We start from the raw sequence: 17,321 nt of genomic DNA on the forward strand, positions 1-17,321 counted from the left end.
ACCCATCCACCCCTGGCTTCGTGAGCCATTGCTCTTATCACGATATACACGTCGCGAATGTCTCTTAGATGGTTTAAAGAAAAAAATATAACAATATAACGTTGCTAGAGATAAATTTCCGGCTTTCACCTGAACTATAAGCTTAAAATCATTAAATCTAAATCTTGGAAAGGTCTAACGGCCGATCTATATAGATCGCTCTAGATCCCAAGTCTTCCAGATGTTCTCGAAGAATCTCCTAACCCCGCCGAAGGCCAAGCTTTCTTTCCCCGCGCTAAGATCGCACATCGCTCTATTCCGGTAATGATTCGTGAGATCACCTGGTTTATCAGTAAAAATGCCAAATGGGATGACGCTTGTCGCGTTACGGTTGGATATATTTTGCGAGGTTGTCTTGATATCGGTTTGATGTTGATCTGGGCAACAGGTAGTCATATTACATACATGGTCCGCATCGCCAACTAGTTGCGCTTGTAATGCTATCCGGATTCCCGACAATCAAAATATCCTTGCGGCTAATATGGGCCGGAGTGTCTAACTAAGCTGGCGGCTCGGCCGTCAGAATACATTATCATTCTCTTCCCCCTCGCTTACTGCAACACGGAGAATGAACTTGACAACGCCATTACACTGTTGCCGCATATCCTTGAAGGCGTGTAGTGTGTGGCGTAGATCAATCCTGTGCCCTAGCTTTACAAAGAAAAACTCGGGCTTATACCTTGCACCCTAAGTAAATACGCACTAAAATAAGGCTAAGCAAGTACGAAAGCCAATAGATACTTATTCTTCGCCCTATAGAGGCGGGTGGTCAAAGTCTGGGTAACCCGTGGGCGGGGCGACCCGTTCACGACGTCTACCGGCGCTGAAAGCAGACACGGACAATGTTTCCAGATTGGCTAATTGGCTTCTACTGTTATGTAAATCCATAGGGAGGAGTTCAACTTATCAAGGACATCATGCATCAAAAACATCAATAATCCGGGGCAAGTTCTCAAATCTAGAGCCACAAAGACCAGTTTTATATGACGCTTAGAGGTCGTTGCATGGCAGAAGTAACTTGTTCGCTCTATTCTTCAACACTATCTACATAGCTTGAGTTTCCCAGATTACATTACCTTGTATCCAGTAAATCTTGGAAAGGTCCATGGGTGAGATAAGGTTCTTTATGGCAACCATTCCACCGGATTCATATAATTCCTTCTAGCTGAAGCGCAATAAGTAAAAAAAGCCAAGGGTCCACTCTATGGGCTCATGTATGTGGATGACAATGATAAGATTCGTTCGAAAAATTATTTTGGCAAGACAAAGGAGCTGGCTAAAGTGGGCTATATGACAGCTGATCTTCTCCGCGGTAGGATGGATCCAAAGTGGGAGGCCTGGTAGGCCTAGCAATTTTGAGAATTATACAGGAAGATGCGAGAACTATCTGAGAGACCATAGGGTCTACAGACCAAAGCTAGCCTATATGACGTTGCTTAAGTGTTTGAATGCGTGTCTAAGTGTTTTCCCACTCTAAACTGTTCATACCAAGCCTTTAAAGCTATGATAGTCCGTGGTTTCAAGGTATATAAAGATTCCACCCCTAAACTAGCGGCCAAGAGATCCGCAGACTTTCTTCCTAATTTAATTTAGTCCTATATTTTCAACCTATGTTATGATGCCTGAGCTCAATCCTGAATTCTTCCTTTAACTACCTTCTCCCTATTGAATTGAGACCAGATCAATTTACTTACTTTAGATCAAATGCTAACTATAGAATGGTCTAATCCCCTAATGGATAAAATCCCCCGTACGCCGAGCGCCCCACCCCGCCCCCGCCCCGTTCCCTCGAAGCCGATAGGATATTCCTAGTGTACCTCCCTTTCCTACGGTTGAATTCCACGATGATTTAATGATTTATTTATAAGATAGACTGTTGTGGTGTCTTCTGGTGCCCGGTGATACTACTTGGATTAATATATCATGCTATTCGATGGATAATTGCGAAATTCGAGTTTGTATCAGAAGTAGTCGTTCGAAGTAGCCCAGTAATATATATTCGTATCCTCCCATTTTCGACCACACAAATTCTACAACCTCAAATTTGGCTGGTATATGCTTTACTAGTTTCAATTACTCGCTAGGAATTCGTAACACATTCAAAGAAAGGCAAAATAATATTCCTTTGACTGTTCGGCCGAGTTCCCATTGGTTGAAGTTTCCAAGGTTTTCCTATTAAGTTTATCACATGATCACCCCTCGCCCTAGCTCGATCTTAATAAAATACATATGAACACTCCTCCGTATAGACTATAAGAGAATGCAAGGATATTATTAGCTTGGTAAATCATATATACGTTCTGGGATGGGCTATGCCCAACGTGTTATGATAGTGAGGTGACAAAGAATGAAAGATGTAATATGCCAACGATAAAGCTGCTCGCTGATGGGTTGCAGTTCTTTCTTTGTTTTCTTTTTTCCTTTCATTGGGAGCTAGCAATTTTCCCAACAATTTCAAAAGTACAAGCTGAAAAGGCAAAAAGGTAAAATTTGGCGTTGAAAAAGATGTAAAAGAACGTGTCGTTGAATGAAAGATGTGGCTGAAAGAGATCCTTGCATGAACACGACCCAAAGGGCCGGTTTAGGGCAGACGGATCTCATCGATTGGGAGAGGAAAATTGATCGGTAAAATTATACCATGTGCTCCATCCATATAATGTGATATGTCTCATTTTTGAGCTAAAGTGACGATCATTATATCAGCCGAGTCATCTGAACGTACCCCGAAACGGGAACACGTGGAGCGGGTTCTGGAATGAATCACGCCGTGGATTTGGATTTGGATTTGGATTTGGATTTGGATTTGGATTTGGATTTGGATTTGGATTTGGATTTGGATTTGGATTTGGCCTAAGATAAGACTCGCTTTGTGGAACAAGACTATTCTGAGAGTGCGCATGCTGTAACACGGCATATATGGGATTCTGCCTTAGGAGGCCAACAACCTTGGAATTCCGTAGGATTTCATTGATAGTCAAGATCATCGGCTCTAGTGCTAAAATGAGATGGATTCCTGCGAAGTTGCACGCCCCGATTGCGATGTGGAATCTGATCATACTAGATTGGGCTTAGAACATCATTGGCACTGGGGCTCGAGTCCCACTCCCCACCGCAGCGGTTCATTGCATCTAGAAGGATTGCATTTATTTGGAATGAACTACTCGGTGTGTATGGTGTATTCTAACTTGATCCTTATTGGCAAGGTGTCGGGCAACCTTGGGAGTCTGAATGATGATCCTTTTTCTACCAGTATGAGGAGTCTTTTACGTTCTAGAAGTGAAGCGAATCTTACCTATCACTATGTTGTATATAGTCTCTAGGTAAGAATAGACTCAATGATATTTACACGACGATGTGTATACTTCGAACTTGGTCATCCTCCTTCACCGTTCTACTATGTAACGCCACGATACAGTGTTCTTACAAGTCCAAATGTACATACTCCACTCGCGAAGGGGGCTAGAAGAACTACCTAGGTAGTCAGATAGTCTTGGAACCTAGTTAGCCAAGGAAGGCAATCCGATTGATCGAGCTCTCCGTCGAACTAGCCCGATGAGCTGAAAGGTGACATACCCACGTACCTAAGGCAGGAGCGCCCACACTGTACATAATGCACCTCTCGCCCGCTCGTGAACTGGTACTGTACCCTACTTCTACATGGTCTGAATAGCCAAACCTCAAATCCATTCTCTTTGATTTTCATGGCTCTTTATGGTTTGTTTGTCAATCACTTTACCAAGACATCAATTCAACTTCTACTTTCATCCGAAGGATAGAACACATCATACATCATGCTTCGTTCTCTGCACCGTCTTCGCTCTCTGCGCCGTTTTCTTTGCTTTTCCTCTTCCAAATCATGCGAACCCACTGATTCTGCGACACATGGCACGGAAAACGTGGAGGATCCCATTCGCTTGAGACCTGCTGGCAGAACGGTTGCTCAAGCCCGAGTTGCTAGTCCCTGCCTGGAGGGGCTTGGCAGCGTACAGTCCAGGACTCCCTCAGTTTCTCCCTCCAGCTGTGACAGCAGCACACAGACCGAATTGACAAATGCCTCAGATGGCGAAACCAGGGCAACAACAGTATCAACCGGCACTGGCAACACTTCCACGCCCCCCGAGACACCTGCCAAGTCTGCCTCCACGTCGAGACTGACCACAATCACACCGTATACCCCCATCCTGCAGGCAGATGGCAGTCTGCGGGCCCCGCAGGTCACATTCGATGGCTATGGCTCCTATGGGGGCCGGTTCGCTCCAGAATCCATAATGGGCTTCCTATACGAGCTGACATCATTCTTCGAGGCCACCGTTTCAGACCCTTCGTTCTGGGAAGAATATGCCACGTTCCAGCGTGACCGTGTCACGCCACTGCACATGGCTGGAAAATTAACCAGCCTGGCAGGTGGGGCTACCATATGGCTGAAGCGAGAGGACAAGAATGAATATGGCAGCCACAAGACCCGCAACATCACCGGCCAGCTCCTGCTAGCTCGTCGTATGGGCCGTTCTGAGATCGTCACGGATTGCGCCTCGGCCAAACATGGCAAGGTCACCGCTGCAATGTGCGCACGTCTGGGATTGCGCTGTGTGGTAGTCATTGGTGCAGATGACGCTAGCGCCCAGGAGAAGGACGTGCTCGAGATGAAGTCCCTCGGCGCTAAGGTCCTGACAGCCCGCGCACCCTCCGGCATGGGTGGTCTACGCGCTGCCATCACAGAAGCCTTGCGATATGCGGTCTGCAATCACGAATCTGCATACTACCTCATGGGTAGCCCGGTGGGTCCCAGTCCCCTGCCGACCCTGGCTCGCACGTTCCAATCCCTTCTAGGCGAGGAGGTTGCAGCCCAAATGCACGAGGCAGCAGGTCGCCAGCCGGATGCCCTCGTCACCGCCGTTGGCAGCGGTAGCGGTGCAATTGGTCTCTTCAGACCGTTCCTTCATGACTCATCTATCCGGTTGGTTGGTGTGGAAGCTGCGAATGCAGCTGCCCTGACAGATGGTGGACTTGGGGTACTGCAGGGTGCCCGCACTCTCCTGCTCCAAAACCACGATGGCCAGATCCTTGACTCGCATTCCATTTCACCAGATATGAACTTGTCTACTGTGGGTCCTGAAGTCGCCCATTGGAAGGACTCTGGCCGAATTGAAATTTCCACGGCTACCGACGCGGTTGCCCTGGACGGATTTAGAACCCTTCAGCAACATGAGGGGATCTTGCCCGGTCTTGACTCGAGTCACGCGGTATCCAAGGCACTTGATCTCGCTAGAGAACTCGGCCCTGGTAAGAATGTGGTTCTGATGGTGACTGGGTGTGATAATATCAGCGTACGTGGGTTGGACGTCTGAATTACTCGAGGGTCACAAAAAAACCAGGTATGATGATCCCTGGTTGCTTTTCTGCTTTTCGCTTTTCTCTGGGGATAGTCAATTCTCTCTTATTCACGGCGTTTGGCTTCTTGCTTTCATTTGTCTATATCCTACATAGTCTGTATCATATTTTTAGCTGCTTTCTTGCGAGTCAATGATACGCCCAAACGCTATTATACTTGAGATCCTTATTTTCTTGTTTTCTTGCAAATACGCTCTTCCATGTTGAGTGGCTTTTTCTTTACGAGCTGATGATGCCATTGTGTGTTTTCCCTGCAGTTTGTCTTTGTTGTTTGGCTGTCGTTCATCTTTGCTTTTTCCATGAGAATAGACTTTCTTCACCTCTATTTCGTAGGGTATTCGTTGCCCTTAATGAGATTAATGAGACAGAATGAGATTGCATGTCGAAATCAAATGTATTCCAAGGTTTTAAGGTTCTTTTTTACTTTTCGTCATCAGTCGTATCGGTATATCATGTACAGTAAAGCCCATAGAGAAATCAAACATCATTATTCAATCCTCGTGTGTGATCGACATGTCCAGAACCTCAACCCGGCCTCTTCCGCGGGTCTCATTGCTCACCAGTTCATTCAATCCCTTGAATGCACCGGGCTCAGCAAAACCAACAACCTCCCATTCATCCCCACCAACAACTTCTTGCGATTCAACGGACTCAATAAAGGCCATGATTTTGTCTTTGACGGTGCTTGGAGCCTTGGGCGTAGCTTCCACATCGGACTGACCACCCTCGATGTCTGAATCGTCCCTCTTAGCAGACTTCTTCGATCCCTTATTCCCCTTCTTGTTGTTCTTTGAGCCTCCAGATGGGGCTTCCTTCTCCTTGTTCGACCCAGCACCTGGAGCAGCCTTGACAGATTGCTTGAGCAGGGACACTGGGCATGTCACACGAAGACGCATGCGAGCCCGCATAACGGGAATCGGCTGCCAAGCGATGAGAGCCTTCATGGCATCCAACGCTTGACTCTTCGCCGAGCGGTTTGCCGAAACTCCCGTCCAGAGCGGCTTCTTCGGCTGAGAGGGTTTCTCTTCGCCATCTCCATTTGCCTCCCCGCTGGCTTGTGTCTGTTGTTGTCCGCTGGCTGAGGATAGTTGATCCAACGCCTTGTGGATCATTCCCGATGTGTACACGCGCTTGGTAGAGGGGTCGACTAGTCGGCCTGACACGATATCCAGTACTTCCTTCTCCACTCGCTCGAGGATATCTTTGCGCTCACGCTCGCCGACTTGCACTTCACCTTTACGGAGGATCTCTTGCAGGATTTCCTCCCGAGGGGTACCGGTTCCGAAGGCTTTTGCTAGCTCTGCTGACGGAGCAGTTTGTGCTTTGGAGACGGAGAGGAAGACGGTTGGGACTTGGAGGACATTGTCGAGATCTTTTTCAGCGCCGGATCGGTATTCGAGCAGTTTGTTTTTGTAACAGGCGAGTTCAAAGCGCTTCTTGCCTGGTTTGTGATAAAAGGTTAGAAAAAGCTAAAGCCACATATGTAAGACGGGAACGTACCCTTCTTTAGTCGGACAACCGACACGTTGGTGAACTTGATCTGGTTGGAGGGTTGGTTGATAGGCATTTTGGGTGTGTGAAGCCGCTGAGGGCTGTTGCTTCAGTAAGAAAAAAAGCAGACACCAGAAAATGCAGTGATATTCAAGATATATTTTTGAATACTATTTCCAAATAGACGACACTGTCAAGATTGAAGGATATATGTAGACTTGAGTACGGAGTATCAAAAGTTGATTTGCGTCAAGGAAATCTACCCAAAAGGGCTTAGTCCACAAGCTGCCCCTCGTAGCCTTCCAGGTGGAATCCCGTGACTCATGCTGAATCATCCGATCATGGGGCCGACCCACCTTGGGGTCACTTGATTGGTCCAGCCGTCTCGTCTTATCGACCGTCCCCGGCGTCATCGGCCAAGGGACCTGCTTCTCCTCATCTCACAAGCACAAGACATCACCGTCTTGCCTCTTTGAATCCTCAGATTTATTACAATTATCAAATATCTTGTGGTATTTTCACAGTGTAAGAGAGTATATTTCTTTGGCTTGTTTTCGAGAGCCATTCCCACAAACGGTTACTGATAAGAGGTGCCTGACTCCAGATCCCAAGGTACCCGCGGCTCATCACCAACTCATCATTAGCATCATTGTTGCTGTTGAATTCAAAAACAGTTCGCAATGAGAGTCCTGTCTGCCACTCTCTTGGCGGGAGCTGCTTCGGCCGCTGCCCCACCCTTCCAGCAAGTCCTCGGAGCTCACAAGGAGTATGCGGAGAACGTAATCCAGCAGGGTGCGGATGCATTCAAGCCCCTGCAGCACCTCCAGGACCAGTTCAAGTCCCTTTCTGGAGAGGCTCGTCAGCTCTGGGAAGAAGTCTCTAACTACTTCCCGGAATCCATGGAGAGCGCTCCCTTGCTTTCCCTGCCCAAGAAGCACACCCGCCGCCCTGACTCGCACTGGGATTATCATGTCAGTGGCGCCGAAGTCCAAGACATTTGGGTCTCTGGTGCTGAGGGCACGAAGGAGCGTGAGGTTGATGGCAGGCTGGAAGCCTACAACCTCCGCGCCAAGAAGGTTGATCCCAGCGCTCTCGGCATCGATCCCGGTGTGAAGCAGTACAGTGGTTACCTAGACGATGATGAGAACGACAAGCACCTGTTTTATTGTGAGTTTGAAACGTCCGTTTATTATCTAGAGTTTACCTAACATCAGAAAGGGTTCTTCGAGTCTCGCAATGACCCCAAGAACGATCCCGTGGTCCTTTGGCTCAATGGCGGTCCCGGCTGCTCGTCCCTCACCGGACTTTTCATGGAACTTGGACCCAGCTCCATCGATTCTAAGATTAAGCCTGTCTACAATGATTTCTCGTGGAACAACAATGCCTCTGTGATCTTCCTGGACCAGCCCATCAATGTCGGCTACTCCTACAGCGGCGGCTCCGTCAGTGACACTGTTGCTGCTGGCAAGGACGTCTATGCTCTCCTGACATTGTTCTTCAAACAATTCCCTGAGTACGCTACACAGGACTTCCACATTGCTGGCGAGTCATACGCTGGCCACTATATCCCTGTCATGGCTTCGGAGATTCTCTCCCACAAGAAGCGCAACATCAACCTCAAGTCTGTTCTCATTGGTAACGGTCTCACCGACGGTCTCACTCAGTACGGTTACTACCGCCCTATGGCCTGTGGCGAGGGTGGTTACCCCGCTGTTCTAGACGAGAGCACCTGCCAGTCCATGGACAACTCCCTGTCCCGCTGCCAAAGCATGATCCAGGCCTGCTACAACAGCGAGAGCCCCTGGGTTTGCGTCCCGGCCTCGATTTACTGCAACAACGCCATGCTTGGCCCCTACCAGCGCACCGGCCAGAACGTTTACGATATTCGCGGCAAGTGTGAGGACGAGAGCAACCTGTGCTACAAGGGCATGGGCTACGTCAGCGAGTACCTTGGCCAGGAGAGCGTGCGCGAGGCTGTCGGTGCTGAGGTTGATGGCTACGACTCATGCAACTTCGACATCAACCGTAACTTCCTGTTCAATGGCGATTGGTTCAAGCCTTACCACCGCCTCGTGCCCGGCCTCCTCGAACAGATCCCCGTCCTGATCTACGCTGGTGATGCTGACTTCATCTGCAACTGGCTTGGCAACAAGGCCTGGTCCGAGGCTCTTGAGTGGCCTGGCCAGAAGGAGTTCGCTTCCGCTGAGCTTGAGGACCTCAAGATTGTACAGAACGAGCATGTTGGCAAGAAGATCGGTCAGATCAAGTCCCACGGCAACTTCACCTTTATGCGTATCTACGGCGGTGGCCACATGGTTCCCATGGACCAGCCTGAGTCTGGCCTGGAGTTCTTCAACCGCTGGATCGGTGGTGAATGGTTCTAAACGGTCGACCGGGGTGCTCTATGATACAATGGGTTCATGAATTTATCATTACACTGCGTGTTATTGATCTTGTGACTGGCTGTTTTGCGTACAATTTGACACCTAATCCTCTGGGACATTCAGAAAGGCCGCATACTCGGCATCATCTGTTTCCTGCTGGTTTTTGGTGATATGGCTTCTGTTTAGTATATACGACTAGGCAACTTTGAATTCAATCAATCTTGGATAGACTTGACATCAAATAAGCAACAGCCATGAAGCTTAAAAGGTCGTTGAGCTTGATGGAAACATATCGGGCGTAGTGTAGACATTCAGGATATGGAGTGCCGGTGTGTAGTGGTAGGCACTGATAGGCAAATCGGCGCAGATAGGCGTTGATAGTCCAGCGTATCTAACATTAGAAGGAAAAAGATGGTGTACCCCATAATTGATGGCTTAAGCCTTGTCCACACCGACGATCTAGGACATCCTACCCCACAGCAAGGTATACCCCAAAGCATACCACGGAGCCTTGCCAAGATATTCTACCCTACGAGGACCAAGGATCGAGACAGGATCATTAAGTTGGCACATTGATCCAGAACAAAAGACCCCATCAAGCCCACGGCCAAGAGCAAAGTAAACGTATCGAAGAGATCGGATCATTTCATTGATATGGTTCATTTTCAAATTTTTGACAGCGGGGAAAAGGTCCCACGAGTGCCCATAGAAACACACCGGAAATAACGGAATCCCTCCAAGAACCCCCGGCAAAAAAACGAACAGAATAATTTAGCCCTTCTTCTTGCTGACACCGACGGTGCGACCGCGGCGACCAGTGGTCTTGGTGTGTTGACCACGGACACGGAGGCCCCAGTAGTGACGCAGACCACGGTGGGAGCGGATCTTCTTGAGGCGCTCGAGATCCTCACGGAGCTTGGAGTCGAGACCGTTGGAGACAACCTGGGTGTCCTTACCATCGGTGATGTCGCGCTGTCTGTTGAGGAACCACGAGGGGATCTTGTACTGGGTAGGGGTCTGGAGAATGGTCACGATGCGCTCGAGCTCTTCGGTGGTGAGCTCACCAGCACTGTAAAAAGTGTCTTGTCAGCTTCGCTGGTCTTGTGATATTTGTGCGATTGTTGTGCGATATTCCGTGTGTCGATTCAAATCCAAACTGCCCCAATTTTCTCTTCCAAGGTTTCCTCCAATAACAAACGGATGGGAATGCTTGAATATTCGATGGGGGTTGTGGCGAACGTACCGCTTGGTGAGGTCGACATCGGCCTTCTTGCAGACCAGGTTGGAGTAACGGCGACCGACACCCTTGATCTGGGTCAGCGCGTACATGATCTTCTGCTTGCCGTCAACATTGGTGTTGAGCAGACGCAAGATGAACTGGAAGTTCGTCTTCTCGCCGGTCACGAGCGCTGTTATCGAGAAATCCCCATGTTAGCCAACATTCAATTTCGAGAACCGTTTTCTGTGCCACCGCTTCCTGCTTTTCTTCTTTCTTGGGCAAATTCGTGGTTGTATATCATATAATGCTCTCAGATTGAAAGAAGGGGTCGTCACGTACACATGATGGGCGATGGGCGAGGATCGCGATGGGTTGTCGACAGAGGGATGGAGAGAGGAAGTCCAACTGAGTGACTTTGCTTGTGGGATCGGGTAATTGGGACGCTAACCTGATTTGGACGAGGGCTCGCTTGTCAGGGGCTAGACCCAAAATGGCTAGTCTATAATGTAGATCATGTGGGGTCACATGACTGTTAATTTCACCGTTAGACTCTGGTAATTTGCTCTGTTATTTACCTGTATCTTACGTGAAGCCCTGCTTTGTTTTCCTCGACATGAAACTTTGACGAACCCAGTCCCTCGGAGATGTCAGCCACTGTCATAATATCTCTTTGTGCTTCGAGTAAATCTTTCAGGGGTACATATACCGGTTTGCTCTGTGGCACTGTCATCTCTTTGAGTCTTGCTTTATCTTTCTTTTTTCATTCGCGATTGAATGATTATTGGATCGCGTCTCGAAGTCGATTGGCACTCACAGGCCCATACATTCTTTCGCCCATATGTCTTTCGGGCCGGATTATGCTAAAGTCCCCGATTCACTCACTTTAGGAGATAGCTCAGGGATCCCTGCCTCGATACTAACCACTTCCACACTTTGATGGTCGTTTCTAGACTTGGGGTGAGGTTCATTCACGGCCAAACAAGATAGCAACATGGTCATAACATACTCTACATACACCGAATCGAGAAACCCCAATGTATGCTGCCTTCGATTTAGTAATTTATGTTCTTTGTTTAGTTTAAAGGCACCCCCGAGCCCCACCGTTGTTGATATCAGAAGTGCCTTTCTATTTTTACTCGGTTCTTTGATATCCTCTGGATTCGACCTCGACCAAGAGACCGTGAGCTAATGTGACAAATATAGAATTTTCCACGCTCATTCTGCCCTGGCCTTAAACCTTTCCAGGAATCCAAATGCTTTGTTCATCAAGGAACAAGATGTTACCATGGGTTCTCGATTCGGGGCACTCGGTGTATTCTTTCAACCCATGCTTACCACCTACAATATGACACTCTGTTTCTTTCGGCTGGTAGATATGGCATTCAAGCTGCCACACTGGACAATGGATGTCCGTCGTTGTCCATTAAAGCGCTTGGTTCGCACCGTGTCGCACCGTTTCGGCCCTCATGGTTTCCAAGATACTCAAACCAATATAGGACACCCCAATAACAGGATATTGCTCCTGATTGAGCCCAGTGTGCCATATTTTCATAGGCCTTGATTCCTTCACTCTCAGTTTGCCGAGATGAGTACCTTCTCTCCACTCGAGGTTCCTCCCCTTTCCGATTTCCCGTCGAGGCCGGAGGAACTCGAACACCCACCTCAACCCTCAACTATTTACGATTTGACCCGGCTTCCTAATCCACCTAACGACTGGTCACATTTTGATGTCAAGTTCGAAAGTATTGCACTGGGCCATAGTCGTTCATTGAAGCTCCCGCAGGTGCAAGTGTTGATGAAACATTACTTCTGGGGAATCAAATATGAGGAAACGACCAAGACCGCCAAGACGACGAGGAAGAAGCAGAATCTCAAGGTTCAGCAGATGTTTCTGTTCAAGCTCATCTACTACATGCAAGAACGCCATCGTCCGAAGACTTGGCTTGAAATGCTCAATATCAACCGAGATACTGGGCCACGACTCTTGAGATACGACCTAGATCCGCGCCCAAGGCCACTCAGTAGGTGGTACACTTCCCTTCCTGATGTGACCACGCCTATCTTGAATGCGTACATACGCCCTCTGGACGCGCCCCCAGACATGCCCGACCACCTTCTCCAACAATATATGTACTCAGTTGATAGCTTGTACACACCACCTCCTCCTCCTCCACCCCCGGCGCCAACACTCGCTAGGCAAGAAGAGGAAATCCTTCGTATGGAACTGTTGCAACACATGAACCCAGGAGTTCAATTTACACCAGCCTATTCATTGACCGATCCGCCGGGTACGAGAATACCGGACCCTGAACCCGGCCAGAAACGGGCTCCAGATGAAAACAGGGAACCCCGTAGGAAACGCTCGAGACAACTTTCACCCGGTGCCCCTGCTTACCGAGGTCGCCCTCGTTCCCCCACTCCGCCGTTTCAAGAGCCTGTCTTTGCTGCTGATGAAATCACAACTTTCACCTGGACGCCTGGTCTGGCACCTTCCCATACAGTAGCCCCCATTGGAAAGCACCAATTGGGCCCCCTTGACCCGAAAGCCCCAGGCCCGGTTGACACGCGAGTGCTTACGGATGCCATAGAACGAGCTGTGATGCAGATTGTATATGCAGATTTGGACCGTGACCCCTCCATTCCATCTACTGAGAAACCTATTCGCGACGGGTCCGCCCAGTCATACCAAGATATCCTCAAGCTGAAACTTGGATCATTCCCCACCACGGCAAATGTGAAGTTGTCGCCATTGACGTTTGATTGGGATCCAAATGGCACTTTGTTTCCGGTCCGGGGCCGCGGCCCTGTCTGGAACGCAATGTCTTGTGCGACGGATGCTGTTATTGTAGCAGGAATGCTACTCGATGCTGGTTGTACCAAGATAGATCGCGCAAACAATCGAGCATCTGAGTTCAAGGATATTGAAAAAGCATTCATCGAAGTGACGATGGCCAGCTGGGAGACCTTCGATGATAAGACTTCTATATTTGTGCGTGACGAGTGGCTCCGTATGTTTATGGAGGGGTCACCCGGCTTGAAAATGGGACAACCGATTCCTCCTTGGGCGGTATGGTCAGTGGCCACGAGAAGCTTCGCCCAATTTCGCTATTTCCACGTTGAGCGAGTGACACCTTGCAAATGTCAGCGCGAGATTCCGTTTTACAACTCCCATCAAGGGTCCTGCATTTTACCCGGGTACCAACCGGGCGATGAAAATGGAGTAGAACTGCAAGTATTGATTGAGCGATGTTTCTACCCACGAAAATCTTTCAAATGTGACAAGTGTGGTGACGCGGCGGGAGTCACTGGAGAACGAAAGATCGGTCAACTCCCGCTGCGTCTGGTGGTAACCTCTGATGTCAAGACGCGAATCCGAAACCACACGCAGAATCTCAGGTTCAATTACATAGACTATGAAGACAAGCAACAGGTCGCACACTATCGTTGGCTTGGTGGCATCTATAACAACGAATCTCATGCTCGCCTTTTTTGGACTGATACGCAACGAGGCGAGAAAGACGATGGAAATCTTATGGTGTATGACAGCCAAGTCAATTCCGGGATTCTTATCGGTGGAGTCCCAGGATTCCAACATGAAGAAAGAGTACCCACTGAATGGGTGAACCATCATGCTATCCCACTTCTTTTCTATGAGCGAATCATGAATCCTTCCACAGACATCCTGTTAAAGGCCAACAACGCGATGTTCGAGATAAACACTTGCGTGGAAGAGAACAAGAATGTCCTCGAAGCACACATCCCTTGGAAGCGATCAACTCCTCCGTTGCAGCAGGAGTCATGGCCTCGTATACTTTCATACAATGGTGAACGCTTCAGCAGTTTCAATCCCGGCTGGGCAACAGCGCAACCATCCCCCAAAATAGCCGCTGTACAGACTGCCACGCCCACTCTAACACCCGCCGCCACCATTGACCCGGCGCTTACTGGTCCGACGCTTCTTGACCCGTCGCTTCTCGATCCAGCGCCTCTTGATCCGGCGCTTCTTGATCCGGCGCTTCTTGATCCGGCGCTTCTTGATCCGGCGCTTCTTGATCCGGCGCTTCTTGATCCGGCGCTTTTTGATCCGGCGCTATTTGATCCGGCGGTCCTTGACCCATCGCTCATTGATCAATCGATCTACTCCACCACCACACCTCCGGAATTCGACTTTTCCTCACTCCTTGACGTAACAATGATGGATGAAGAGCCGGCCATTGATCAAGACGTAACTGAGGGTTCCACCCAGAACCCTATGTTCGACTCGATGATGCAGAGTCCACGCTGGGTGGCTCCAACTCCCGATATGTGGCCTTCAGGTATACCTGATGAGGAAGGAGCTCTGGACTTCCCCGAACTGCCTTTGACGCCCTACCTAGGGAATCGCAAGGGCACTGGATGGTCAGATATTCCCATGCGAGATGCAAATGGCACTATCCCTGGGCTTCGAAACCGGGTCTTCCGCAGTACGCACGGTATTGGACTCCAGAGGTCTGCGATGGCAAACTATGCTATTGCTAAGCAGGCCCTGACTGCAAGTGAGAAGAAGGCTCTTCGTGCAGGGAATATGCGTCTATTCAGGGCAAAGCGAAGATTTAGTGATATAGAAGACGGAGAGGAAGAGGAGAAAGCCGACCAAGAGAAGGTCGTTCGAGAGAGAATAGAGACCCAAAGGAGACAGAAGAAACAGGAGCACGAGCGGAAAAGGAGAGAGGAGCAGAAGAAACAAGAGGAGCTCGACAAGAAGACTAGAGAGGAGCGGGAAAAACAGAAAGAGCTCGAAAAGGAGAGAGAACAGGAAAAACAAGAAAGTGAAGTACTGGAGAAAGGGCCGGAGAAAGACCAAGAATGGACGAGAGAGGAGAGTCATAAACAACAACGAAAGGAAGAACCGAAGAAAGAGGAGGAGACGCGGAAGGTATCAAGAAGGCCGGGATTGAGAAATTCGAGGAAGAAGAATACCGATCCGACGTGGAAGCCTGGTGATAGTGGAGATGAAGCAGATTTGTGATTCAATTATTATTTTATATAGATATTATATGTTAGTTATGTGTTATATGTTAGTTATACGCATGTGTGTTATTGTTCTAAATTCAATATCGCCAGGTACCTAGGTACCTAGGTACATATGTATACACCGTTGATACAAGCTAGGTAACAAGTTAACACGGCCATCTGCCAATCAGGGGGCTCTTATTTGATATACCCGAGGCACGAGTCTGTATATAGTACATACATATATGTATTTAGTACTAGTAGTATTAGTTAGTACTAGTTAATCGTACTTGTTAACGATAATTACTCCTTAAATACATACATAGCAAGCTCACATATGTATGGACGGAGTACTCCGTCCATACAGACAGTCTGTATACATGTATATGTATACAGGTAGTATTATGAATACTACCTAGCACTAGCCTTCCCCGCAGTCCTACCCCAGACTCCCAGACTTAGGCTTCCCCCTTTCCTTTTCCCTCTCTTACCTCTTTATAATCCCATTACTTTAACTTATCAACTACAAAACTACATACTAACAGCTATCCAGTTCTCTTAAACACATTCTATGATCTATGATCTATTTACACGTCCGAGTCCTGCAGTCTACAGTCCCAGATCTACCAACGCAGTGGGGAATTTATCCAAAAACAAGCCAAATACAAAACAAACAAAAAAGATGACACTCTACAGACGCGCTCTGGGCGGGCCTGTAGCAGTGTTGCTCTTCTTCGGTGCCGAAACATACCCACCCAGGGTGCCGTCAGTGTTGGTCACTGCACCCTGAGCATCGCGCCGGATGCCAAGTTCAATCAGTTTGGCAAACACCTTGGAGAAGTGATCGAAGAACAACTCCTTATCCTCGGCATATCGCTTAACCCACGGGGAAAATGCCGGGTCCGTCAAAAGCGACATATCAGTCGGCAGCATCATTAATGGCTCCTCGTCCTCCTCGGCATCGGGATCCTCATACACAAACTGCGTCATACCCGACGCCATTTTGCGAGGCTTCCAGTCAAGCTGAAGCAGCAATTTGAAGAACGAGTTCGAGAACCGCGTCGGGTTCGTCACCCACGGACCCTCGAATCCACTGCGGTCGCCGTGGCACCGGCCCAGGTTGTGTCCGCCCGTCAGCGCGACGATCTCCTGGTCGTTGAAACCCATGCGATAGAAGATGAACCGCAGGTGGTCGGCGCCCTGGGCTCCGTCTGGCAGTCGTCCCCGTGGCGGCACCTTGGTGTCGCCTATCAGATCTGTGCGTCCGCCTTGCCAGGGGATATCGGGTCCGCCCATCTCCTTGATCGCAACTACGCCGGCCAGAGTCCACAGATCCGAGTACGTGATCCAGGGGTGCTTCTCTTTAATCGGCTCCAGGAATGCCCGTCCGTGCTGCAGACCCGCGTTGGCGGGATCGCCACCCTCTGCTTCGTACCGCATGCCGGCTCCGTTGGAACCACCGGTGTCAGTTTCGGCGTCGTACGTGCCAGACGAGTGCCTGTTTGAGATATTGTCAGTGATATTGCGTTGAGGAAGGCTTATCGCCCCGTTGGTCCGAGGGTCCCCGACCGGAGAACAAGGCTTCGAGGATCACATTTACTTACCATGCTAGTCGCACGAATACGGGTCCTGCGCTGCCATCGTCATAACCGGGCTTCTGCAGGATAGCGGCGATGTCCTTGCGGACGGCGTCATAGTCGTGAGTGCTCATTGTCGGTCTCGGCCGATAACGCGGTCCGGGGTATGCTTTTCGGGGAGAATCTGAACAAACTCAAGATCGGCTTCGAGATGAGTTCGAAGATGAT

The 17,321-nt window shown here is 49.2% G+C and overlaps 6 protein-coding genes across 6 annotated transcripts; 3 read left to right on the forward strand and 3 right to left on the reverse strand.

Moving 5' to 3' along the window:
* Positions 1-3,830: 3,830 nt before the first annotated feature.
* Positions 3,831-5,387, forward strand: N7525_006092 (tryptophan synthase; the record flags this gene model as incomplete). The annotated part of the gene is made up of 1 exon (XM_002564090.1): positions 3,831-5,387. One exon carries the CDS (start codon positions 3,831-3,833, stop codon positions 5,385-5,387), a length of 1,557 nt encoding a protein of 518 aa, XP_002564136.1.
* A 534-nt stretch (positions 5,388-5,921) lies between these two features.
* N7525_006093 (guanine nucleotide exchange factor SDO1) lies at positions 5,922-6,997 on the reverse strand (the record flags this gene model as incomplete). The annotated part of the gene is made up of 2 exons (XM_002564089.1): positions 5,922-6,871; positions 6,931-6,997. The coding sequence occupies 2 exons, from the start codon at positions 6,995-6,997 to the stop codon at positions 5,922-5,924; spliced, it is 1,017 nt and encodes a 338-aa protein (XP_002564135.1).
* Positions 6,998-7,601: 604 nt separating this feature from the next.
* Positions 7,602-9,305, forward strand: cp3 (carboxypeptidase C PRC1; the record flags this gene model as incomplete). Its single annotated transcript, XM_002564088.1, has 2 exons — positions 7,602-8,088; positions 8,140-9,305. 2 exons carry the CDS (start codon positions 7,602-7,604, stop codon positions 9,303-9,305), a joined length of 1,653 nt encoding a protein of 550 aa, XP_002564134.1.
* Positions 9,306-9,930: 625 nt separating this feature from the next.
* N7525_006095 (40S ribosomal uS13 domain-containing protein) lies at positions 9,931-11,139 on the reverse strand (the record flags this gene model as incomplete). Its single annotated transcript, XM_061213604.1, has 4 exons — positions 9,931-10,374; positions 10,549-10,714; positions 10,860-11,053; positions 11,111-11,139. 4 exons carry the CDS (start codon positions 11,137-11,139, stop codon positions 10,077-10,079), a joined length of 687 nt encoding a protein of 228 aa, XP_061070625.1. The 3' UTR covers positions 9,931-10,076.
* A 970-nt stretch (positions 11,140-12,109) lies between these two features.
* On the forward strand, positions 12,110-15,532 carry N7525_006096 (uncharacterized protein; the record flags this gene model as incomplete). The annotated part of the gene is made up of 1 exon (XM_002564086.1): positions 12,110-15,532. One exon carries the CDS (start codon positions 12,110-12,112, stop codon positions 15,530-15,532), a length of 3,423 nt encoding a protein of 1,140 aa, XP_002564132.1.
* A 674-nt stretch (positions 15,533-16,206) lies between these two features.
* On the reverse strand, positions 16,207-17,227 carry N7525_006097 (peroxidase; the record flags this gene model as incomplete). The annotated part of the gene is made up of 2 exons (XM_002564085.1): positions 16,207-17,014; positions 17,121-17,227. The coding sequence occupies 2 exons, from the start codon at positions 17,225-17,227 to the stop codon at positions 16,207-16,209; spliced, it is 915 nt and encodes a 304-aa protein (XP_002564131.1).
* Between the last annotated feature and the right edge of the window lie 94 nt (positions 17,228-17,321).

The sequence above is a fragment of the Penicillium rubens genome (genome assembly GCF_028828025.1).
Source record: "Penicillium rubens strain IBT 27055 chromosome Unknown utg000002l_segment0_segment0, whole genome shotgun sequence".
Taxonomy (NCBI): Eukaryota; Fungi; Ascomycota; class Eurotiomycetes; order Eurotiales; family Aspergillaceae; genus Penicillium; species Penicillium rubens.